This window comes from Alternaria ventricosa (genome assembly GCF_023758065.1).
Source record: "Alternaria ventricosa strain BMP 2768 chromosome Unknown scaffold_14, whole genome shotgun sequence".
NCBI lineage: Eukaryota > Fungi > Ascomycota > Dothideomycetes > Pleosporales > Pleosporaceae > Alternaria > Alternaria ventricosa.
The window spans coordinates 414598-438648 of record NW_026055694.1 but is presented as its reverse complement, the minus strand read 5'-3'; the positions used below and the strand labels follow the sequence as shown (position 1 = coordinate 438648).

General features: G+C 51.9%; 10 protein-coding genes and 1 non-coding gene across 11 annotated transcripts; 3 read left to right on the top strand and 8 right to left on the bottom strand.

Annotated features, from left to right (window-relative positions):
• Positions 1–3606: 3606 nt before the first annotated feature.
• On the bottom strand, positions 3607–4110 carry J4E93_007731 (uncharacterized protein; the record flags this gene model as incomplete). Its single annotated transcript, XM_049345635.1, has 1 exon — positions 3607–4110. One exon carries the CDS (start codon positions 4108–4110, stop codon positions 3607–3609), a length of 504 nt encoding a protein of 167 aa, XP_049197162.1.
• Positions 4111–4379: 269 nt separating this feature from the next.
• J4E93_007730 (uncharacterized protein) lies at positions 4380–5253 on the bottom strand (the record flags this gene model as incomplete). Its single annotated transcript, XM_049345634.1, has 3 exons — positions 4380–4998; positions 5046–5146; positions 5194–5253. 3 exons carry the CDS (start codon positions 5251–5253, stop codon positions 4380–4382), a joined length of 780 nt encoding a protein of 259 aa, XP_049197161.1.
• A 302-nt stretch (positions 5254–5555) lies between these two features.
• On the top strand, positions 5556–6090 carry J4E93_007729 (uncharacterized protein; the record flags this gene model as incomplete). Its single annotated transcript, XM_049345633.1, has 2 exons — positions 5556–5988; positions 6038–6090. 2 exons carry the CDS (start codon positions 5556–5558, stop codon positions 6088–6090), a joined length of 486 nt encoding a protein of 161 aa, XP_049197160.1.
• Positions 6091–6433: 343 nt separating this feature from the next.
• On the bottom strand, positions 6434–7309 carry J4E93_007728 (uncharacterized protein; the record flags this gene model as incomplete). Its single annotated transcript, XM_049345632.1, has 3 exons — positions 6434–6929; positions 7021–7154; positions 7214–7309. 3 exons carry the CDS (start codon positions 7307–7309, stop codon positions 6434–6436), a joined length of 726 nt encoding a protein of 241 aa, XP_049197159.1.
• A 2021-nt stretch (positions 7310–9330) lies between these two features.
• On the top strand, positions 9331–10677 carry J4E93_007727 (uncharacterized protein; the record flags this gene model as incomplete). Its single annotated transcript, XM_049345631.1, has 1 exon — positions 9331–10677. The coding sequence occupies one exon, from the start codon at positions 9331–9333 to the stop codon at positions 10675–10677; it is 1347 nt and encodes a 448-aa protein (XP_049197158.1).
• A 246-nt stretch (positions 10678–10923) lies between these two features.
• J4E93_007726 lies at positions 10924–11019 on the top strand. The gene has a single exon. It is a non-coding gene; the product is annotated as a tRNA-Val (tRNA).
• A 547-nt stretch (positions 11020–11566) lies between these two features.
• On the bottom strand, positions 11567–12622 carry J4E93_007725 (uncharacterized protein; the record flags this gene model as incomplete). Its single annotated transcript, XM_049345630.1, has 3 exons — positions 11567–11918; positions 11980–12288; positions 12354–12622. 3 exons carry the CDS (start codon positions 12620–12622, stop codon positions 11567–11569), a joined length of 930 nt encoding a protein of 309 aa, XP_049197157.1.
• A 649-nt stretch (positions 12623–13271) lies between these two features.
• On the bottom strand, positions 13272–15059 carry J4E93_007724 (uncharacterized protein; the record flags this gene model as incomplete). Its single annotated transcript, XM_049345629.1, has 1 exon — positions 13272–15059. One exon carries the CDS (start codon positions 15057–15059, stop codon positions 13272–13274), a length of 1788 nt encoding a protein of 595 aa, XP_049197156.1.
• A 566-nt stretch (positions 15060–15625) lies between these two features.
• J4E93_007723 (uncharacterized protein) lies at positions 15626–17603 on the bottom strand (the record flags this gene model as incomplete). Its single annotated transcript, XM_049345628.1, has 2 exons — positions 15626–17238; positions 17291–17603. 2 exons carry the CDS (start codon positions 17601–17603, stop codon positions 15626–15628), a joined length of 1926 nt encoding a protein of 641 aa, XP_049197155.1.
• A 2194-nt stretch (positions 17604–19797) lies between these two features.
• On the bottom strand, positions 19798–21709 carry J4E93_007722 (uncharacterized protein; the record flags this gene model as incomplete). Its single annotated transcript, XM_049345627.1, has 4 exons — positions 19798–20926; positions 20976–21340; positions 21393–21500; positions 21557–21709. The coding sequence occupies 4 exons, from the start codon at positions 21707–21709 to the stop codon at positions 19798–19800; spliced, it is 1755 nt and encodes a 584-aa protein (XP_049197154.1).
• A 469-nt stretch (positions 21710–22178) lies between these two features.
• Positions 22179–23922, bottom strand: J4E93_007721 (uncharacterized protein; the record flags this gene model as incomplete). Its single annotated transcript, XM_049345626.1, has 4 exons — positions 22179–23396; positions 23448–23714; positions 23763–23857; positions 23910–23922. The coding sequence occupies 4 exons, from the start codon at positions 23920–23922 to the stop codon at positions 22179–22181; spliced, it is 1593 nt and encodes a 530-aa protein (XP_049197153.1).
• Positions 23923–24051: the final 129 nt, after the last annotated feature.

The following is a 24051-nucleotide window of genomic DNA, read 5'->3' as shown; positions in this document are numbered from 1 at the left end:
GGCTATCTCAACGACATCGACTGCGGATGACGAGGCTTGCGTCGATCGACGTACGATCGGATAGGCTAGACAAAACGGTTAGTCAACTCGACCATACACTCAAACGATCTTCACGGATATTAGGTATGCCGCATGCATGTCTACCGTCGAAAAGAGCCGCGGAAGGGGTGTTGAGTTGCCACGAAAAGCACCCATAGACTACTCCTAGTGTTTGGTACCTGAGGCTCTGCACAGGTACTTGCTGCGCCGATGGCTGACCGTTCCGAGGGGCAATCAGTACCGGAACACAGCTCAAGGTGTTTATCCGATGTTGACATGGAAGCTTGTACTTCAAGCTGATGTACCCGCCCGGTATACGGGCCTTTAGGGAGGGGTTAGAGTTGTCGCGTGAGGGGATTGACTTGCGCTTATGTACTGCATCGCGAGACTAGGTGCGACCTCCGATTATTGGTGGTGTAGCAAGCTATTTGCTTGTTGCTTCACTTTTGTATCCAGGTATTCTGTGTTTGAAAATTTTCGACCTGCTTACTTCTTGACCGCTTAGGTAGATCTTCACAACTGGAGACGATGGACGACCTCTTACAGGACGACCTCTTGCAACAATCTAGCTGTCTACCTCCACCGGGCATAGGTATATGCCAGTTTCAGTCCTTGCTTATACATTATGGAGTCTCTTCGAGCTTGCGATCGGCTTCGGCTACGCCTCACATCTTCTCACCGTCTTAGAGACTGTATACTGGCAGAGAAGGCTTTTCTTGGCTCTTTTCATCAAGACAGCGTGACAGGACTAGTACTGCATTTCTTCTGGTAGGGGGATTCTCTTGTCCAGTAAGTCAAGTAAGTAAGCATAGAATCACACTTCAACTTCCAACAATTGATATTGTCGACATCAAGGCCACTTGATATTTCTCCTGTGCGCATCTGTCGTCTAGATTCCCACCGCTATACAGCTCTTACGCACTCTTACAAGTCATGTAAGAGCACGAGTCGAGTGCCATCGGAAACGACGAAGTCCGCCTACTGCGTGCTGTGCTCTGTTCACATATACAAATTTGGGAAGATTGGCAGCTGCAAGTGCACTCAAGATTGCCCAGAATACCAAGATGTCTAGAATGGTCAGCAGTTTCGTTATTGTTGGCACGAGAACCATCACTGCTGAGATACACTCGAGGCTGCGCTTGCCTATTAGTATTCACACTGCCGAATCGAGCTTAGTATATTGCCTCATTGAAAGCCTCTCACGTGAGGGCGGGGTAACCTCAGGCTCCTTCCAAGGCTGCACCTCCAGGTTGCCAACATACAATAACTTCAAGCAAAACATACTCCAAATCAGTCTACACTCTTCTCTAGCTACTTTCTTAATCACTCGGCATGTGAGCAAGCGCGATGTCGTGCCGCTCCCAAAGCGACGAGTACAAGTCAGCCTTGACTGACCGTTTCACCGATCTCATCGATCCAACGCCATTCGACATCCAGAATACCGAAGTGTTTGAACACCAACCACTGCAAGACCCCAGTACGGAACTTCGCTATCTTTACCTGCTTCCAAAGACACATAACGTCGACCATGATGGACATACCATCGTCCGCTGTCAGCTTCACTCAGATGCTGAAGAACAAGCGCCCTGCTACATCGGCTTGTCTTACACATGGGGGGACCCTGACCTTCGACGTCCGATCCTTGTCGGCGACAAGATCTTCCATGCTACTGTAAATCTTGCCATCGCTTTGGAGCATCTGCAAGACGAGAAAAAGACAATCATATTCTGGATAGACGCCATCTGTATCGACCAAAGCAACCTGGGCGAGAAGAACATACAAGTTCAACGAATGGGCGATATCTTCGCGTCTGCCGCTCTTGTCCTTGCTTGGCTTGGACCTGCAGCAGATGGGAGCGAAGTGGCACTACGAGAATTGATGTGCTACACCGAGAAATATACGGATTCTGATGGGAAACTCATCGAACACACATTTGGCGAAGGTTTTGCAGCTCTGCCTCTTGAATCAATCAACGCTTTTTTCGATCGCCCATGGTTCAAGCGCGTGTGGGTCGGCCAAGAAGTTGCCCTAAACAAACATGTTATATTCGTCTGTGGCCAACTCGATGTTCAGCGAGAAGAACTACTTACATGCGACTCCACGCTCATGACTGCCAGAGCTATAGTGGAAGGAACAGCACCCAAGACATTCGGGCGTAACCCTAGACTTACCGCCATAACAGCTCTTCCTTTACGCGACTTCCTAAACCACGAAATAGCTGCTATTCACTTAGCTTTTGGTAGTGACTTCGAGTCCTCCGATCCAAGAGATTTCATCTACAGTTCATTGGGGAGGCTCAGCAGCCTTGGAGATTGCGTGCTCGATGTTGATTACACCAAACGAGTCCAGGACGTATATAGGGAATTTGCTGTGGCTGTGATTCAAGTTGGGATGGTTGACTGGCTGAGCGAGAATTGGCGTCCCTCGGTGAACTACGATGATCTTCCATCGTGGGTTCCCGATTGGTCTAGTACAAAAATATGTGGCTTTCCTCATAAGAACATTGTGCTTGAGTACAACATTGTGGAGGTTTGCGAAACCGAAAGAGGGGGCAAAGCTCTAAAAATATCCGCTCGACGTATTACTCAAATCAGTCGTATTGATTGCAGCTTACAGTCTCAGCAAGGGACGTTTGCTTTCGATCTTTCAACTTCTGCGGTGGCCACCCAGCAAGATGAAGAGAGAGTTATGATATCTTTGGACACGATCCGACAAGCGCTTGATGACAAAGAGCGATGGGGCCATAAGGATGCTGAAAGAGCTGTATACGATCTGTCAAGTGGTATGTCAATGTACAGGGCCTTCTTTTACGATGATACGACATTGGAAGGCGATTTGTACAAGTCATATAAAGCTTTCCGGGGCCTTGGGCATCTACCCAGCGATATGACAGACGTGAGGCAGTGGGCAAGAGAAACGAGCCGTGATTATCTCAAAGTTCTCCAGGAGCCAAATGTTACGAGTTTCTTCCTGACCGCTACAGATATCGTCGGTACAAGTCGGGATGAGGTGCAGCCTGGTGACTGGGTGTGCGTACTTGGAGATATTCCTAATATACATATTCTTCGCGAGGAAGAAGGGGGCTTTTATCGTATCGTTAGTCTTGCCAATGTCTTCCCTTGGAAAGATGTTGAAAACAGCGATGCGCCGGTTGAGACCATCACCATTATTTAATAAGACACCATTGTTGAATAGCATAGACCACAAAAATTGGGAATGAGATAGTCAATAGCATGTATCATCCTGCGTACATTACAGACATCTTGCACATTCCTCGTTAGTTCCCAAGACCCACCTTCAACTTTCCCTACAGCACCAAAAGCAAGTCTGTACTTGCTGAACTCGAAGTTACTATGCTACCAAGCATCTCAATCGCATGTCATAGATACGATCCAACAGTGTCATACGATATTCTCGTTATAATACTAGCAAATGCAGTATTCTGATGTGAAAACGTCTGAAGCCCTTTCCTTCCCTTCCCAGTGATGACCATTCTCCAATTCTAGTATGAAAATGACCCAAGCCCTTTCCTATCCGATGATGACCACTCTCATAACCCTCATCTTCTCACGGCACGTGATCCTTGTCTCCTTCATCATGGTGACTTCCCTCAGCCGATTCGGGTGTGTTGGTCTCGGGGGTCTCACATGAACCGCTCGTCTCCGGCGTGCTGTCTGGATGCTTCAGCATCCGAGTCTTCTCGCGTGACCTCTGTTTCCTCTCGGTGTCACGGTACGGTGGCTGTAGGTGTTCAGGAAGAACTCCCTTCTTCGTAGGGATTTCTTGTGCGACCCCTTGAATCTCCCCAGCGACTCCATAATCGATCACCTGCGGGTGAAGAGCAGCAATATGGCCCATCATGTCGTCGAGTTCCACCTCCTTCTTTATAAGCTTGAGTAGCTCCTGCGGCCTGGGGTCGTGCTCTGAGATGTTGTCGACTTGATGATTGATGAAGTAGGTGAATCTGGCGATGTCTTTCTGTAGCGTCGCGGTGTGAGCGTAAGTCCATGCAGGAGGCGGAAGCTCATCAATTGACTGCTCGATTGACTGTTCAGGTGGCTGTGGAGCCATTGTGCGGAAGCTCTTCGGAAAGTCCTGGACGCAGCGGTCACTCGTTCCCTAGTGCCTCTGTTCCTCGTCAACAAAGGTCCTGACAAGAGACATCCACGCCTCAGAGGATAGACGCGGAAGAGGTCGGTCCACGCCAACCGAGGAAAAAACTGAACACCCTAGAGCCTACGTTGACGTTGGGCCACCCAATTTGCAGGCCTTTGTCTTGATGTAGTCCGCAGGCCTGTTCAGTCTTTTTCTTGTATGAGGTGACAGAAGCCTCCGCAAGCTCAAGTTGACGGACCTGCCTGGGTACCGTATCCTCCTCTTGGAGCGAAGCCTCGTCCACCGCCTCTTGCGGGTCCTTGTGGCTGACGAACAGGTTTCTCTTGTGTGTTTGGTGTAGATGGGCGACTGATACCGGATTCTTTCTTCTGTATGAATACGGAGCCGGGCTTTGGGGTGTAGGTAGGGTCGAAGAGTTGGCGCGCAGGAGCTGCATGTGCTGTACGTGCAGGCGACTGCTCGTTGCTCGATCTAGGCTGGCTGTCCCTTCCACCGCGTCCTCGTCCTTTCCCTCGGGTAGCTTTGTTCGGGGAGTTGCTGCGCGAGTCCTCTGCAGCGGAGGCAGCTGGTGAGCCGAAGATGCGCTCTCGTGCTTCTGCGTACTTGCGCTCCTTCTCTGCTCGTTCCTTCTGCGCACGTGCTTTGCGCTCTTCGAAGTCTGCTGCTGCTTTCTTCCGTCGCTCTTCTTCGCTGTCGTCGTCGTCGTCGAGGCTCATGCCTGCCATGTTACGGGAGAGCACTTGAGGGGTTGGCTTGCGCGCAAGCATCGTGACTTTTGGCTTGAAGGTTGCTGCGACGGGCGCGGGGTGGACTTCAGGGTACCATTGAGGCTCTGGGTTTTCGCTGTTCCAGTCAGGTCGCGTTGCTGATAATGGGGATTAGCAACCTACGCCGCCTGCCAAAGCTGTTTGTTGAGCTCAGCGTGTTGAGCTTTGAGTTGCGCTTTTGTAAGCTTCTTTGGTTGCTCTTCTACGGGCTTCTCGTCTTCTTTCTATACGTTGTGAGCGCGTTGCTGTCGAAGAAGAGGGGCATACGTACGTCGGCGAGTGATTCCCAGTCGTCCTCCCAAGCATCGGCGGGTGTATTCTTAGGCGCCATGATCTCTATGAGTGGGTGCTCTGTCTGGCGATAGTAGAGGAGGTGTTGATTCAAAAGCTTGAGTCGCGTGGAGGAGTGATTAGTTCCAAGGTATGATGTCGCCAATATTTCGAAAGTCCCCACCTTGACCCCTGCGGCGGGCCGCGATTAGCTCCCCCACCGCTATGTCATTCACTGTTGCCTTCCACCGCGACGAACCACACGCGTCGCAAACCCTTTCACCGCCGTTATCGCCCTTGAACTACCCCGGTAAATTCCTTCAACATGTCAGGTAAGCCTACACTACGCGCCAACCACCCACCATGTCCAACAAACGACCGCGCATCCAGCTAACCCACCCCTCAGACCGTGACGGCGACTCCACCATGCAATCGTCCCCCGCCAATGTTGCCTCGGACGATGAAATGTTCCCCGACGAAGCTCTTCCAAACCCAGCCACACCGCTCAACGCCAACCTCGCAGGCGTCAACGAGATATCACCACCAAACTCACAATCCACAACTCGCGAGACTCTCGGCGTCAATTCTAACGGAAAGCGACCACTTTCTGGCGGTATGGCGCAAGCAGCGACAAGCAACGGTGCGGGTGGGAGTGGGACACATCAGGATGCTGAGACAGGTTATCAGTGGAGCAAACAAGAGGATCAGCCGGGCTATGAGTGGAAGAACACGAGGGCGAGGGAGGAGGAGGCTAGGGCATTGGACAACATTGTTGATAAGGGCTCTATGATTAGGCGTAAGTGGATTCTAACTTGCCATGGGGAATTATGCTAACAGACATGTAGTGCGATACGGTGACCCGCTCGATGCTAGCATACCCTCGAAGACGAAGCGTTGAAGGCAGTCCATGAACATGCTGGAGGAGCGCTGAAACATACACGCGAAGACTATGGTCACGACGGGGGCTGCGCAAAGCATATGGTATCATGGTTGCAGGTTGCGCGTGACATTCTGGGTAGCCGACGTTACGAGCTGTACACACATGCGCAATGCAACGACTTCGTGCAATGAGATGACTGATGGGCTTAGACAGCTTCAACATATCTCAGGAAGAATACAACATATTCAAGTCCATTCCTCGATAGGTCTTGTGTCAAATCGTACTTCCAGTCCTAGTCTTTCGTCCCGAACGCCGTCCCATGCAGTGATATATTCCCATCCAGACGCGACAAGTCCAACTCTCAATCGCTCTCATTCCCATCCTCGTCATCGTCATCATCCTTGTTGTCCTCCTTCTCCTCCAGCGGATCCTCCGTCAACTCCTCCCCAGCAACCTCCTCCTCAATCTCGTCGTCTTCAACCTCTTCATCCTCCACATCCTGTGTCTCATCCCCCTCTTCTTCCGTAACCTCTCCATCCCCAGCATCTCCACTCTCCCTTCTAACCCTCTTCGTCGCCCTCTCACCATCATCCGCACCCTCCATAACCACGTCTCCGTTTGCCGCTGACTTGGCAGGTGTCGAGGTCGCTGCATCGGTGGAAGCAGTAGTGCCTTTCTTCTCCTCGCGCACCTTCTTCCTGTACGTGTTTCGCTTGTCGGCTTGTATCGACGTGAACTTTGTGACTTCGGCTTCGAGGCGGGGCAGCATAAAGGCGAATTCTAGGTCCGTCATGGCGTCGAAGACGTCTTTCGGCATGACGGTTTTCTTGCCGCTGGCAAGGGCTTTTTCGGCGGCGCTGCATGGTTGTTAGTAAATGTCCATTTATGGGAACTCGCATGCCATTGGCGCGGAAGTCTTCTGTTGCCGGGAGAGAGGGGGGATCGTACGTTGATGTGATGTAGTTGACAAACACAGTTGCGCTTTTGCTCATAGCAAGGAGCGCATCTTTTTGTATTTGGGTGTTTGGTGGTAGGACGCCTTTTGCCAGGCGCTGGACTATAGACTTTGGCAGGTTTAAATCCTATGGTCGCGTCATTAGTACTAGTCTCTTCCAATTGACCTCAGTCGCATGCGACATACCTCGACACCCAAGCTCTCCTCTCTGGGCACTGATCTGGGTGGTGCGGGACTCTCTTCGTTTGACACCGCCGATACATTGCTCTTCCTAGGCGGCATTGTGTCGCGTGATGCTGTATGTGAGGATCTGAAGACGACTTCGTTCGAAAGATAGCGAGTATGCGATTGCGGGGTGACTGTCTTTGGAGTGGTGAGCGTGAAGGTGCGATGCGATCGTGGATAGTTTTAGTGGACCCTGACGCGTGAGCACGCGTTGAGGTCTGGGCGCGACTACCGAAAGACGACTGGAGGCATTCCTGCATCACCAGAACCACCAATATCACATACTTGGAGCAATCCGTGACATGAAATAGGGCTCGATGTTATGCCCATGAGCTACAACAAAAGTAGCACACGAATCAAGCTTGCGCAAGAATTACACTTTTGTGGGTTTAGGTACTCCAAATTTCGCAACACCTGGTAGGCGCACACAAGTTCTGTACGGAGCAAAGGCTACCGAATTCTATTTACAATTTTGCTGGAAACTTCATTGATTGAGTGACGTTCTTCACGCATCAATATCAGGGCCAGACATCAGTTGGTGCGCATCATTTCTACCTCGACGCGGCCAGGTATGCCCAGGCGATGTTGGCATCAACACCACAGACGCTGAGGATGAATCGCATTTAAGTCGATGCAGTCTAGTTTGTATCTTCGAACTGTCTTCTCATCAACACCAACCTTCGATTACTAGAATTACGTATTCTCAGTGACCCTTTCTCATTTCCCTCAAGTTTCTTGTAACTAAATAAGGTTTGGAAGCAGCGTCAAACACAAAGCTAGATGAGAACAAGGTAGTAGCAGGATTTTGCGATTCTAAAGACCAAGGCAATTGGTGTAATGTCAGCCGCATGTTCAGATGCCACGATGGCTCCCGAGGTCCTGTCCCTTATCGATACCTCGCCACGTGCGGCCCTAGTGCGATCTGAAAACCCCACTAAACTAAAGCCCAGAGTGGTCCTTCCTCCACATCTACACCAACGCTACGCCGTCGCCGGATTCAGCTCACAACATTCATTGCATGTTCACCAGAGGCGCACTTCCCGTGTTCACGCCAGGATGCCGTTATCGTGGCACGAGGCGAAGCGGGCAACAAACCCGCCTCCGGAGAAGTGAACAGCTGGACTCTCGTTCTCCCCGAGCAGCACAGGCAAATCGGTCCGCCAATCGTCGTCTTGTGGAGGCCAAGAGCCATTCGAGCGTACCCAACCTCGAAGCGAGCACCTACCGCGGCGCCGTTGCTGGATGTGGCACGCCTCAAGAAACCCCGCCCATTCTCTGCTTCTCGCCAAACTTTTGACGTTGATCCCTCGTAACAGCCGGTGCAATATGCGTCGCTAACAGATCGCTTGATCTCCAGATTTTGGAACGCGGAGTATATGTGGAGACAACCATTCCTCTGCTACCATGTCGAAGGTTCTTCTACAGATGCTAGCGGGGCGGATCTGGGGTATCAGCGTGGCTGAATCCAGACTACCAGCCAAGACAACATGGCCTGCTTGGCTGCATCCCGCTGTCCAGCACTCTGCGGAAGAATGGCTGCAAAGGGCTCTTGAGTATTCGGGCCTGTAAAAGTGATGCGGTGTAAGTTGGACAATTCGTGGACGATCGATATGATCAGGATAGGGATGAAACGGGTAGCTTGGTTCACGATTACGCCTACCACGAACATCCCTTCCATCTAGGGGTTGACAGCGCAGCCCTAACAACGTATGCGCATACATCATGCCTTCAACCCAAAGGCTTCAAGGTAGATCCTTGGCAACCAGATGACGTTCGAAATGGCAAGGTACGCGCAAAGCCAACGGTAAGCAACATATAGGCCCAATATCCTCATGCACTCAGCCTCCCTTTCTTGGGCGGATTGCACCTTTCACCTTCCGTTATCACTATCGCAGTTGCATGCCCAGCAAATCCTCTCATCCTTGGCATACCTCCTACCCCGGCAAACGTTCTCCTAGTTTGGACTGCACCGATAACCGCGTGCCTGGAACCTGAGCGAATCGTCCACACCACCCATCCGCTATTAAGTCCTGCGAGGTCCCTGCATTGCTGATCATCTCTTCTTCTCCCCAGCAAAAATGACGGTGCCAGCGTTGAGGGTTATTATCGATGGCGATAGCAGCAAGACGTATAGGAGCGGAGAAAAGGTCACTGGAAAGATATGTTTGGCAGTAGAAGAGCAGGAAGACATTGAGTCGCTGAAGGTGGTTTTTGCGGGTAGTTGTGTCACCAAGACATCCAGACCTCTACACGTGAACACGAAAACCCACCCACCTGCACAAAGTCATGAATACGAGGAGAAGATACGGCTCTTCAACCGCGAGAAAGAGTTGGTTTCCTGTCGCAACCTTGGACCGCGGAAGTATTCATGGGACTTTGAGTTTATATTTCCAGAGTCGACTGAACCTCAAATGAAGGGCATGGTCCGTGGCTGCAACTATCTTCGCGAGCCACATCCACTTCCGCCGTCCTTCCAACTCAAGACCAGTGGGCCAGGCGGTGCGGCACAGATATCGTACTTTATCCAGGCCAGACTCATTCTCAGTGGGTCGACAGAGACTAAGAGGTGTAAACACATACTACGATACCATCCAAGAACGTTAGCGGACATACCACGAAGGGCGCAAGTCAAATCTTCTGTGCTCCACCGCCAAGTCTGGAAACCGAATAAAGAGAAGGATGGATCTCGAGTCAAGAAAGTCTTCTCTGGCGTCTCTATGAACTCAACGCCGCGGATCATTCCCACGCTGAACCACCCCGAAAAGGTGTGCCCAGGACAGCATATGCCGCTGTCACTCAGCCTACTCAACGCGCGAGACCCCGCCAACCATGCCGAGCGGGAATGCGTCATCGACTCCTTAACGGTCACAATCTCAACATACTCAACGACAAAGTGCGGAAACACCGTAACGGACCCCGAGGACGTTGTATCCAAGCATATTACCTGCATATCGCGAACCGGCATGAACAGACCAATACCGTTCAACAAAACGACAACATTAACATCAAACTTCCGTCTCATCGATGACACGGAATGTGTGCCAACCTTCAAAACATACACCATCACTCGACGGTACGCACTTGCTATATCCATCGGCATCAAATACAACGATCAGCACTTCACCATCCGTTCCAGCACACCTTTGGAAATTCTACCTCGCATACCCCGCGAACGCCTACCACCACTGGAAGACAGAGAGGACTTTGAACAGCTACCAGAGTACACACCAAGAGAGCCGTCGCGAGAGTTTGCGCCAGATTATGAATCTCTGTATGCGCTGTCGCGAACGCCATCCAGTTCGCATTCAAATCCACTGTCCTTGGCGGGCTCGAGAAGTTCAAGTCTCTTCTCAGGGGGCTCAGCCCCCAGTTCTGTAGTGTCAACACCGGGTATGGAAATCGAGCAGCCTGTTTATCGTTTATAAGTGTTGGAGTATAGCTCGTTGTCGCGATGTGGAGTTGGTGGGGCTAGGTCAGTTTTGATAGGACGCCATGTCGACGTTTGCCGAAAATTTTCCCTTCCGCGTTCGCACCCCCATCTTACCTGTATGGATACCTTTACCTCATAGATTTACTGCCCTTCTTAAGCAGAAATGAAGCTGTTGCTACCGTCCTACGCCCAAAATTTCGGGGTCTTGTATTTTCGAAAATCCCATTCTTGCATCAAACAAGGCTCGTTGGTGTAGTTGGTTATCACGTCAGTCTAACAAGAGCTTCACAGCTCGTTAGGACACTGAAGGTCCGGAGTTCAAACCTCCGATGAGTCAAGCTCGTCGGCGCTCGTAAGAGTGCATCGAACATTTTTTGTTTTTGGTGGGGCTGGGGTATCTTTTCGCCTAGGCAAAGCTATCTTTTTGACGAAGAATGCGTTCACGCTTGACAGACTTAATGCCAGTACACAGATAACCACAAGAGTCTCTCTTTTATCTGGCTTTCGCATAGGACGCCAGTTCAAGCCTGGCATCAGTACAAAGATTTGACTTCGTGGCTGGATGGAATGCAGCAAGTACAATGCACCCAACGAGTCTCTCTATTACCTGACTGTCAGGCAAGCTATGTACGTTTCTGTGTGAGCAGGCCTTCTTGTGTAGTTTCCAAGCTTAGTGATAGTCCCAGAGGGCATATGGTCAAAAAACGTGTTCGCAGCAATATCAGGCTGCACAATACATTGAACAATAAACCGGCCGTGGCCTTTCCTTGCGGAAAAGCAATGCGTCTATACTCTATATGCGTACACATCCTATTATCGACATGTACCAACATTTCTCACACCGTCTATATTCACCACACACACAATCCTTGTCGGCATTGTATCTAAGCCTTAACACCGCACTTGAGATCAAACTTAGTCTTGCGGTCCGCAGTCATAGCACCCCAAGTCGTCTCATCAGCGACCTTTCCATTATCACCAATGGACGCAGGCTTCCACGGCTCATCGAACGCCTCAAAGTAGAAGCCGTTGAAACCCCAGTCGAGCAGCGCGCAGAAACCGGTTTGGTAAAAGTGCTTTGCGTTGTCCAGACCGCCCTTGGCCTCGTCGTAGTCGGTGCCAACGGCCGTGGGCCAGCCAGTCTCGCCAGTCCAGATCTCGGGTGCTTTTTCGCGGCCGCCGGCCATTTTCTCGATGTGTGCGGTGGCTTGGAACATGTCGTCGAGGTAGACGTGGCTGTGGAGATGTTAGTTTACAATTCTTTTCTCGTGTGTATGTGTGATGTAGGGATACGTACGTAGCGTTGTCGCGGCTGGCGCCCTGCCAGAAGGCAAAAGCGTTGACCATGATGATGTCGGCGGTGCCGATGATGGCATCACCGGTTCCGTCGGCGAACTTGTTCCACGAGTCTGCTGTGCCGACCTTGATGCCGGAGGGCAGCTTGGACTTGACCGTCTTGATCTTGCCGGCGAGCTCCTCGCCGGTGAAGTTGCCGCGGTAGAGTGTCTCGGAGCCGACGGTCACGGCGTAGATGGTGTCGGCGTATTGCTGGGCTACGTCCGTAATGGCCTTGAGGTCCTTGTTGAAGGACTCCTCGACATCGGGCCTGTGGTTTCATATGTTAGTTTACTTGATTGTGTTAGTTGAGGTTTGGGGAGGGGCGAAGCATACCAGATACCCAGAACGACCTTGAAGCCTGCGGACTTGGCGGCCGGGAGGGCGGTCTTAGCCATATCGCAGTCCGAAGCAGAGTAACCACGAACAATGGTTGAGCCAGAGTTATCCTTGATAGCCTTGAGGTCGGCCGAGTAGTCTGCCTGCGTCTTGCACTCTCCGCTTCCCATCTTCGTTCCAAGGGCCCATCCCATCTTTCCCTTCTCAGCAGCCGAGACAACTGCAGGAGCAGCTGCAAGCGCAGCGGCGACGATCGAGAAACGCATCTTCGATTATAGTAGTGATGTAATGGGTGGGTGGTGCGAAAGTTGGCAAACGGGCGGATCTATGTGAGATTGAAGAGTTCGACGGAGGCCCGTAATATCAACAGCAAAAGAACGAGTGTAGGTATTTACTCTCCAACCGAAGAAAGAATGACTGTGACGTAGAGTCGTGGGGAGATTGGTTAAAGAGAGATGAAGAGGGAAAAGAAAGGTCTTGGTGCCTGGGGTTGGAAGGGGATGATTCAAGGGGGCCGCGCATCCACACGCTAGGCTCGTGTGTGTTCCTGGTTTAGAAACATCGGCCGTGGTCAGGTACACCAATCATGGCCTGCGCCGCCACATGCTTGACATGCTTGAAGAGTGGGGCTGCGGAGTTGCGGCATGGGCTCTATGGGCGTCGAGAACATTGAGGGCGTAATGTGCGTAGGGGGTTTGGGTGTTGTGCAAGATGGAGGGTGAAGTGTACGCTGACTGTAAGTGGCGATGGCCTTTGTTTTTGTCGCTTATTCTAACGTCGCGTTCGCGTCTTGTTGCGAGGGTTCACGCAGTTCCGCCGATCACAGCATGTGTCTTCCATGGATGTTGCGGGCACGTATGGGACTAATACGACAACAAACTTCCTCCATCATATTCAGAGTTACATACGCGTCACCTACCACTTGGATAGCCGAAAGGGATGTGCCTCAGTGTTCAACACAAAGTCATCCAAGCTAATCAAATCCGTATCGGCAAAGCACAGGTAAAAGTACTTGAGCGTCTCGGCCATCCAGAAACTCTCCATGTAATCGTCCTTCTTCGATCCGATGACTGTAACGTCCAAGATCGCAGCATTCGCAAGTTCTGTGTCTGTTGCACTGGATACGGCTTCGAACATCTGCCATGCTGTCTCGCGCCAGATGGGATCGCCTGTGATACGCCATAGTATGAAAACTGATTCAATGGCCTCGGGTCGCAGGATGTAACGGGGATCTTTGGCAGTGGTGAAGCCTTTGGGTAGATGGGGTTTGTGTTGTGGTCGTGCTGCTGCATCTACAGCATAGCGCTCTTCGTCCCAAGCGCAGGGTTTGCGATGATCGGAGTTGGGGCATAGAACCATGTTGTACCTTTCTGGCATGATGCCAGTGGGAAATGCCTTATAAGCATATGCGCAGCCGCGAGCAAGCTTCGCTCCGGTATCGAGGTACTCGTCGTTATTGAACAGGCGCCCGCCAAGCGCAAAAAGACCACCAATAAAGCAAGACAGATGCTCGCTTTCAGGGTCGAGACTAGGACCATCCGCGTGAACATCGACATTACCAGAGATCAAAATATCCTCCTTCCCTGGTATCATAGGCGCGAAGAACAAGTTGTTCATCGCCGTATCCATAAAAGCGCGTGACATGGCCTCGTATTTACTCGAGCTGGGTTCCTTCGAACCAAGCAGAGCGTGCGCCTTTGGCAGGTACTCATACAGTGAATCTGCATTCCCGCCTATCGTGAACTGATACCCAGAGACGACGTCCTTTGCGCTCATATGTACCATCATGGGCCACATGCCCGGCAGCTTCGTCGCGTTTTGACTCTCGGCAAAGACATCCATCAGATTCGACACAGCGGCATAGTACTTATCGTCTCCGGTAATCTGGCTCAGCCTGCTGAACTCGAGTGTAATGGTACCAGGACTAGCACTGACCACCTGATTCTCAACCATCAAACCAGTGCCTTGCTTCGCGTCTTCGAAGTTGATAAAGTCGACAGGCATGCCATTCTCGGTGTTGAAAGCGCCATACAGCAAGTCGCCCACTTCAATTGCCTTCGCTTTCAGCACCTCGTGTCCACTCAAGTCGTATGCAGCAAGGAGCCCGCCCAGATACCGTATACACGTCTCGAACGTATTGACAGTTGGTGCCGTAGACTTGCCGAAATCGATCGTCGCTACTGCTTCGACAGCTTCGTAGAATTCATCGCGCATGCCGAGCATCCAGAGTGTGTCTAGTGAATCCACCAAAGTTGCAGCCCAGCCAGAGAACTGGTCGACATACTCTCCACTTATAGGCTTCAGGGCATCCTTCATCCATGCCTTGCTCCTATAGCTTGCCCAGCTCTTCTCGAATACCCTCTTCACATATCGTCGTCTCCCCTCTTGTATGGTATGCACATCCTTTGAATCAGGCTTGAATTCGTGTTGTATGCGAGGACGACCCGTAACAGGCGGAGGAAGCTTGGGTGTTTGCGGTGGTGGGAAGGTAAAGTTGACAGAACTCCAGTCGAAGCTACTCGGCGTCGCAACGATAAGCGGGATCTGAGATGGATCATTCATATAGCGCGCCAACGCGGCGGTGGACCCATGATCGTGTACGGCATGGCGAGACGGGAAGGCTTCGTCTTTGGGAAGGAAGTAGTATATCCAGCAGAGGATTGAGACGCTGAGGACGACGTGTCGAGTGCGCACGCGTGGCATTGCTGATGCGCGCTCAAGGAAGGCGGCTAGAAGCTAAGGGAATATACATGGACGCTTTCCATGGCCAGATGCGATGGGCGAGATGCGCGGGGGAAGGGCCGATGCGATTGCATATTGCGCAACGTGTTACGTGTCTAGAAGAGTGCTGTGCGGACGGTTTCTGATACGACACTTGCATGCCTTGGCCGCGGCTGATGATGATCGCCGAGGATGAACCATGCAAGGGCGATCTCACCATCCCAATGAGGGAATGACAGGAGTTGTGTTGCAGCACACACAGTGCCACGTTTTGACAAGTAGACATTACACGAGGCAATGTGTAATCTACATTTATATGTAGTACTTGGTCAAGTATATTGGCAAGATGCGACAAATCCGACCATCCCAGTGCGACCACTACACATGTGAGCAGAATCACGAGAAAGAAGCAGAGGAGCATGTTCTGAATATCGTTGATCTTGTATTAACTAATGATAATAGGAGAGGGGTATACAATGCTGATGCCATGCGTCAAAATGCACCTTCAACTTTTCGACCGTAAAAACGCTGCAACAAAACACAAACATCTACTTCCTGCTACTCGCCCGGCTGTTCGTTCTCGGCCTAGTAATAAAGCTTTCCCTTGTGTTGACGCGGTCGATATCGAACGGGTTGGGGTTAAAGTCGAGATCCCTGACTGTTCTCCGACTTCTTGTTGAACGGCCAGTCTGAACCTTCTTGAGACCCTCGCCATCGGTCTCCTTCTCGGTCTTCATCTCCTCGAACTTGGGTGCGGACTCTTCCTCGTGAGCCTCCTCCTCAACTTCCTCTTGAGGTGTGAGAGTGTTGGCGCGCGAGGTATCCTCCGATTCGACACCTGCGGCTTGTCGTGCGGCCTTTGCAGCTTGCTGATTGCGAATGCGCTCCATGAAGGCCTCGGATTGTGCGGCGTACTTGCACTTTTCGCGGATGGTCTTGCCGTACTTGTAGAAGAGGAAGGGGAGCGGGAGACAGGCGACGGCGAGGAAGGCGGGTACGGATGAAGCCCAGTGGATACCGAGGCCGTTGTACATCTGCGAGGTGAAGAGGGGGAAAGCAGCACCGAAAATCGAACGGATGATACCGTTACCGGCCAGGACGGATGCGGCGAAGATGGTGTACGAGTCGATGAGGTAGTTCATGATGGACAAGAAGATGAGCACCATGCCGAAACCGAAGGGAATGGAAGCGACTACGCTGGCGGCCCATGGCAACGATGGGGAGTTGGTCCATGCAAACCAGAAGAGACCGATCGGAAGCGCGATACCGCCGATGATGCACATGGGCAGACGTGCTTCTGGAGCTGCGAATCCGCGGCCGGACTCGTTGACCTTCTTCATGTACATTTTGTTGTCGACCGTGATGACGTATGTGATAGCGAGCAAGACACCGATAGCGACGGCGACGAAAGGCAGACCACTAATACCCTCGTTCCAACCACGGCCGATACGGTAGACAATGGGGAAAGCGCCGAAGAGCATGTAAAGGATACCGTAGATGATAGCGTGGTAGAGAGAAAGGAGCAGAACGATGGGCTCGCAGAAGAGCAGGATCCAGGGACGCTTGAGACCAGTTGCGAAAGCCTCTCCGAGCGAAACCTTGCCTTGATCAATATCAGTGCGAGATCGGTAGACCTTTCCAGACAGCTTCGAGAGCTTTTCAGCACGTTTCCTGAGCAGAACGGGCGCGTAGGTCTCAGGGACGAGGAAGGTAGTGATGACGAGAATGACACCAGCCCAGATAGCCATGAGTCCATTGACCCATCTCCACCCTTCAGTCATGCCCAAGAAGCCACCAATAATCGGACCGAGAACGGGACCCATGAACGGCGCAGCGGAGAAGATTGACATGGCCAGTCCGCGCTCATTTGCGGAGAAGAGATCGGCAATGACACCTCCAGCGTTGGTAAGAGGACTGGAACCGAAAGCGGCAGCGAAGAATCGGAGGATGAGCAGGCCGTAAATGGTGGGCGCACCAGCGGCACCAGCGTTGAAGGCCATGAAAGCAGTGTATGTCCCGACGAAGACGATCTGGCGACCGTACAATTCCGAGAAGGGAGCCCATAGCAGAGGGCCAAGGGCAAATCCGAGAACGAAGAGCGATACACCGAGTGTGACGATTTCCTGGCTGACGCTGAACTCAGCCATGATTTGCTGGATACCTAGCAGATGTCAGACGTTGTTCCATATCCTATCGGTTCGCGCAATACATACCTCCAGAGAAAGCCGATGAACAGAATGATACAACGAGAACCGAGTTGGCGACCGCAATGGCCATGATCCACTTCTTCGTCTTGGGCCAGGTCATTGGATTCCTGGGGTCGTTGTCGATCCACTCCACAACGTAGGGATCCTCTTCTGTTCCCTCGCCCTCATAGTCGTAGTTGATGATCTCCTTGGTCACAACACCCTGATCCGTGATCATCTTCCAATGCGAGATGCCTTCTCTTCCAGACTCGACATCCATATTGCTTCCGTTACTGCTGTTCGCCGCAGAGCGGTCGGCGACCTGTTGGTCCTTCTCCATTGCGATAATGCGATCGATTCGATGTGTCGGCTTCGTAGATTGATGGATGATATTCGTCGAAAGGATAAAACGGAAGCGACGTAGGGACAAAGCCCAGGTATATTAAAAGGATATCTAAGGGAAGGAAATAGACGAAAAGTAACCTCGGAGTAGGAAGCAGGGAGATCACCGCGGGAGACGCTACATATAAAGAGCCACACACACACGGCGGGCAGCGCGCACAAGTCATGCGATGCAGCGGTAAGAGAAGCCACTAGCAAATGCGTAACCAGGACAAAACAAACCGGGCGACTGCCCAACCATCTGGATCCGTCTCCATTCCCGACTCGCGCGCAACGCTCCAGAAATCCGCTTGCAACGTGCGATCCATGAGGCGATGACACCATGATCAAAAATCTCAGGTCTGCTCGGCCGAAGCGTCGCGCTAGGCTCGAAGCAGCCAGGTCATTCGAAAGCTTGGCCCCCGGAGCCAATCACAGCAACGCAATGCAGAGCAGGCGCCGAACACGGCAGGGATTCCGGCGCTGGGAAAAGGTGCCGCTATGCATGTTGCAGATCGCGGACAGTGCATCATAGGGCTCTGACAAGGGTTTTCGATCTCGAAGGAGAATGTACCGAGCTGCCGAGGTTACCCTGTGGGTGTTCCAGGGATTTACTTTTAGAAAGTCCTTGAGGACGAGATTTTCGCGGGTTCCGCTGTCTGGAGTTAACGTGCGGATGGTGGGCGGAGAGTCGGCGTCGGCCTCTAAATTCTCCTTCTCCTCCAAGATACAGATCTGAAAAGAGGGGCGTACGCGTGTTTGTTTTCATGGATATGGAGATGCTTACTGATGATTGAAGCTGATTCATCGTGAAGAGTTGCTTAACTCCATCACCACGACCGAGGTGATTCAACAACGCAGTCTTCACTAAGCTTGTATGCATACGAGGCTCATCTCATCTCACACTCGCTACATGACACCAAAACGGTACCTCGCACGATAAGATGCGGTACTGATTCCTCAGCACAATCCGCTCCGCTCCACCCTGGTCGCTGGTTCGGACCAAGATGTGCTGTCCCGATTCCGACCCGGAATTCGGGGTATAATCGCATCACAGTCTCGTCGCTACGCAGACCGCAAACCTATCTGTTGGATACCTTCGTGTCACACAAATACGCATTTTCTAAGCAGACCCGACAATGCAAATCACGATGCCAACGGCCGCATCTTCACCCTATCTTCTGGAAATTGCTCGAACGCCCCCGTGCATTGCGGCTCCAAAATAAGGTTGCAAGGTTCGCTTCGAAACGAACGGGGCTCCCGATAGCTGGTGGGTCGGTATCACGACTCATGCAGGTTCTAGAAGGTGCGTTGAGCCGCGTCGTGAGATTGGACCCATCTCTCAACGTTTTCTGTGTTGTTGTTGCCGAGGCACATGTACATGTTGTTGCTTTGGATAAGTTGTGTTTGGGTTTGAGGCTGGGTTTCTTAACTGAGTCTCTCACTCTCTTCATGGAAAAGATCGAACAGCCACCTACATTGCGTCAAGCTTTGTCAACGTTCAACTTGATACCAATTTAGACTGCAGTGCATCTATTCAATGTCTTCTTCCAATGAAATCCTCTAGTCGATGAAGCCTAAGGCAGCTGTCTACCTAGGTAGTATCCGCAATTTCGCCAAGTTCAAGCCACAGAAAAGGTAGACCAACTTTATCCAGTAGGCACATTAATGGACATTCCGAAATGTGCATCAGCATCTGCATTTGTAATATATCAGGCTTTCGCAACGCCACTAGAGGCAGTTGTACACCGCAATAGGGGTGTTTTCCGTATAGACTGTTGCAGACCGACTGTTCCAAGGTTTCGTCCTGCGCTCTCAAACTCATCGCACCTATGCGCACGTAGGAGTGGGGATTGAGATGATTGATGTTACTTCACGATATATTTGAAGCTTTGTACTGCTTTCACACGAATCAAAAGAGGGAGGGTTTATCTGCGATGAGCCTTGCTTTGTGTTGTACAGACATCTTTTTTATGTTACATGCCAGTACCACGCATGCAGACTTTTAACAAAACCTTTGATACATAACTTATGTCATTCTGATTCCATACAAATCTTTCCTTTAATCATAAATCGTTTGTATCCAACGCCAACGCCAATGCTAGCTAAACATGCCATGCTTTTCACCATCAACTGTTCCTGCATAACCTGTCTTACACCTCGTTGCTAGGGTACGTAACCTTCTCCGTAGGCATAAACTCCTCCTTAATCGCCCTCATATTCACGAACCTCGCCAACAAGTTCGCACTACCAGCCTTGTCGTTCGTTCCACTAGCCCTCGACCCACCGAACGGCTGTTGACCTACAACCGCACCCGTGCACTTGCAGTTGATGTAGAAGTTACCGGCCGCATCCCTTAACTTCTCAGACGCGTACTTGATAGTCTCCCTGTCTTTTGCGAACACGGCGCCAGTCAATGCGTACTCAGACGTGTCGTCGATCTGCTTGATGATGTTGGCGAAGGCGTTGGGCGCAGCGTCGTCGTAGACGTAGGCTACAAGGACGGGGCCGAAGAGTTCGCGAGATAGGAGGGGGTGGTTGGGGTTCTTGGTGCGGTAGATGGTTGGGTGGATGTAGTAGCCCTTGCTGCTGTCGTACTTGCCGCCCACGACGAGCTCGAGCTCGCTGTCGTTCTTGGCTTCGTCGATGACGCCGGATAGCTTCTTGAAGGATGCCTCGTGGATGACGGGGCCGATGAAGTTGGAGAAGTCGGTGGGCTCGCCGATTTTTAGGGCTTCGACTTCTCGAACGAGGATCTCTTTGAATTCGGGCCATGCGGACTCGGGTACGTAGAGACGGGAGCAGGCGCTGCACTTTTGGCCTTGGTACTCGAAAGCACCGCGGACGGTCTGGATAGCTGCGTTGTGGATGTCGGCATCTTTGTGGACGAGATGGAAGTTCTTTCCTCCTGTCTCACCAACGATCCTGGGGTAGCTCTGGTACTTGCCCTCAGCCACACCGTTCGCGATCTTTCCGTATAGTTGACGGAATACCGCTGTGCTACCGGTGTAGTGTAGAGATGCGAATTGCTTGTGGTTCAGGACTTCCTGAGTTACCTCCACAGCATCACCGGGCACCCACTGGATCACGTTTGGTGGAAGACCGGCCTCGATGAGAATCTGGTAAAGAAGCCAGTTCGAGGCGATCGCAGATGGGGATGGCTTCCAGACAACGACGTTACCCATTAGGGCTGGGGCTGCAGGAAGGTTACCGCCGATGGCTGTGAAGTTGAATGGTGACACGGCATAGACGAAGCCCTCGAGAGGTCGGTACTCAACGCGGCTGTACCTGTTAGCTTCTTTCCTGAGCTACAACCAGATGCTTTACTTACTTCCAGACTCCTGGTGAGTTATGTGTTGGCTGATGTCCGTATGTGTCTTCCGCGTACTTGACGTTGAACCTCAGGAAGTCGCACAGCTCAGCCGCTGAGTCAATTTCGGCCTGCCACGCGTTCTTGCCCTGTCCCACCATGGTCGCAGCCATGATCTCGTATCGGTACTTTGTGGCAACGAGGTCGGCCGCCTTCAGGAACACCGATGCACGTTCGGCGAAGGGAAGTGCCTCCCATGCTGGCTTGGCAGCTAGGGCTGCGTCTATGGCCTTCTTCACATCGGCTGCGCTGGCGTTGGAGTATTTGGCGATAACGTCGGCGTGGGAGGAGGGGTTATTCTGGGTGAGGATTGAGGAGTTGTTGATCTGGATGGTGTTAGAGTGACACAAGACTCGTATGTGCGTGTGGAAGGCCTACGTATTCTCCTCCTACGGCAAGAGGTACTTGTACTGGTCCTTGCTTCTTCATACGTGCAACCGCATCTTGAAGCTTCTGGCGGTCTACCGAGCCTTTGGCATAATGTTGCTATAATTTTGAGTCAGCAAATTGATTCTGAATATATACACTGTCTCTTATCTTACGTTAGGCTCGTTGTTGATAGTAGGAATCTTGAAGTTTGCGAGCGTCCCCGCATACCGTCTCGATGCGATCTGCGCGCCAGCATAGGCTGCGGGCAGCGCATTCAAAGTCTTGGAAGCAGAGCGCAGAGGCTGGAGACCCTTTGAAGAACCCATCGTGTGTGTGTTGGTAATTTTGACTGCCCAAAAATTCAAAGGAACGCGTCGTTATGTATCTTGAGCTATGAAGCTTGACGTGATGGAGCTCTCGGTTTCCGTCGGCTCTCACCCCAAAGTGTGGGGCGGCGAAACCTACCTATGGGAGCGAACATATCGCCGAACACTCCCGTCGGTGTGGGGTTGCAGCTTGGAGAGAACTTTTTCGCTTGTACTATGGTACGATGCGGATCCGATATCGCAGAAACTGATTCGGTCAGTAGCGGTACACGATCCACCCACGCTCATCGCAAGGCTTGCATCGGAAGGCTCTAAACTGTCTAGGATCAGGATTGCGATATCGTCTTCAAGAACATGTATCATTGTTAGGCCCGATATCTAGTCGGAGCTTTTTCCTATGTGCGAGTCAAGTAAACTAGCACTGTAGCCCTACGAACGCCATTTCGCCATAACAGTCAACACAAGCTGCCTACTCCTCCATAGCCTCTGGTACCGCCGTATCATTTGAATCATCACCCCATAGACCATCAAGCTTGAACTCCGCAGCCCATTCCTTGACGATCTCTTTCTGATCGCCAACGAGTCCGCCCTTCGTAGCTGGTGCTGTCTTGGTGGTATCAGGCTCGGCAGGTGTGTACTTGGGAGGGCTGGTCCATCCTTGAATGCGACCGTCTCTCCAGTCAATGATGACGGTTTGTGCCGCAGCGTGCAAGTTGGGTACACCGCCCTTGCCCAGACGGCCTCTCTTCCTTGCCACTTGAACCAAGAAGTCGGTCGTCCTGTCGTTGCCCACAGCGTGTAGGGGAGGTAAATCGTAGACTGCCATCAATTTCGAGAAAAGCTCCTCCGAGGACGACAGTCTCTTAATGAGCAGACTGACAGCGGGAACAGGGTCGTCAATCTCTTTCGGGGGTACGGCATTGAGCAAAATCAGGCGCGCCTTCTGTTGTACTTTGCTGTCCTTGGAGCCTTCCGTGTTAGGGAAAACGATACCAGGCGAGTCGATAAGTTTCAATTTGTTGTCGATCTTGACTTCGCGCAAACTGGTGGTAACTCCTGCCTCAGCACCGGTAGGACATCCAGCAGCCTTGCCGCCTACTCTCGATGTCAAGGCATTGATGACGGATGATTTGCCAACGTTGGGAAATCCAATGATTCCGACGTGGACTGCGCGCTTCAACTGACGGGACTCAGCGAAGGTCTTAAGAGCCTTGAAGAGTGTCTCGGATGTTCCCTTGATTGAGAGGTCCTTGTGCTCGAAGGTTTGCGCGTTGGGCGCAGATTTCGACGCACGTAGAGGAAGAGTAGGGAATGAGCGACGTAGATGAATCAACCATGCGCGAAGAACCGGCGGTGGGACCAAGTCGATCTTGTTGAGGATGAATATCAAGCGCTTGCTTGAACGGTCGGCTGCCATGACTGCCTGCTCCACCTCTTTCGATCGTGTTCCCATTGGGTCGCGAGCATCGAGCACGTACAGAACAACATCTGCGGCGTCGACAACCTGCTTGTACACCTTGTCGAACTGTTTTCTTGACGCATCTTTGCGGACCTTGACAGCATCATCACCATCCGATTCGTCTTCTTCGCTGTCTTCCATGGCGTCTGGGTCGTCGTTCTTCTCGAATTCTGCGGCGCGCGCTTTGGCGGAAGCTAGGAGAGCTGCCATAGGATTGAACTTGTTGTCCTGCGTGATATTAGTACGGTCGCGCATCGTATGTCAACCACTCAGACTTACCACCTGCATCGAGTCCTCATCTTCGCTGTCATCGGCAAGTAGCTCATCGCCTTCAGCGTCGAATTGCTCAAACTCTTCGTCATCCTCCATGACATCCTCGGCGGTTGCGCCCTTCTGTTGTTGCTCCTTGGCTAGCTGGCGTCGGCGCGCATTGTCTTCTTCCTTCCTCCTGCGCTGCTCCTCCACTTCTGCGAGGATCTTGTCTTTGTAGGGAAACAGGTTGGGGATGCCGGGTTCCTTCTTGGTCTTGGAGCGCCATGTCGGATCCTATATACGTCAGAATACGAGCGCTGTAGTTGCGCATGGTGGCAGTACCTTCTTGGCAAGCTTCTTCGCCTTCTTCTGCTTCGCCGCTGAAGCCTTCTCGATTTTGTGCCTTAACCGCACGGGTACGCGCTTCGACTTTGGCTCTGAAGTGATCGTTAGTGCTGTTTCGGGGCTGAAATCTGTGAGAAGCCTTACTTCCGACCTTCATATTGACTTGTTGGCGTGGTGTATGTTATCGCAATCGCCTACAGAAAAGTTCTAGCCGATCCAGAAAAAGTTCGGCACGTGAAAAGTTCTGCCGCTTGTGTCCGCCTAGCTAGCTTTAGCCCCACCCCCG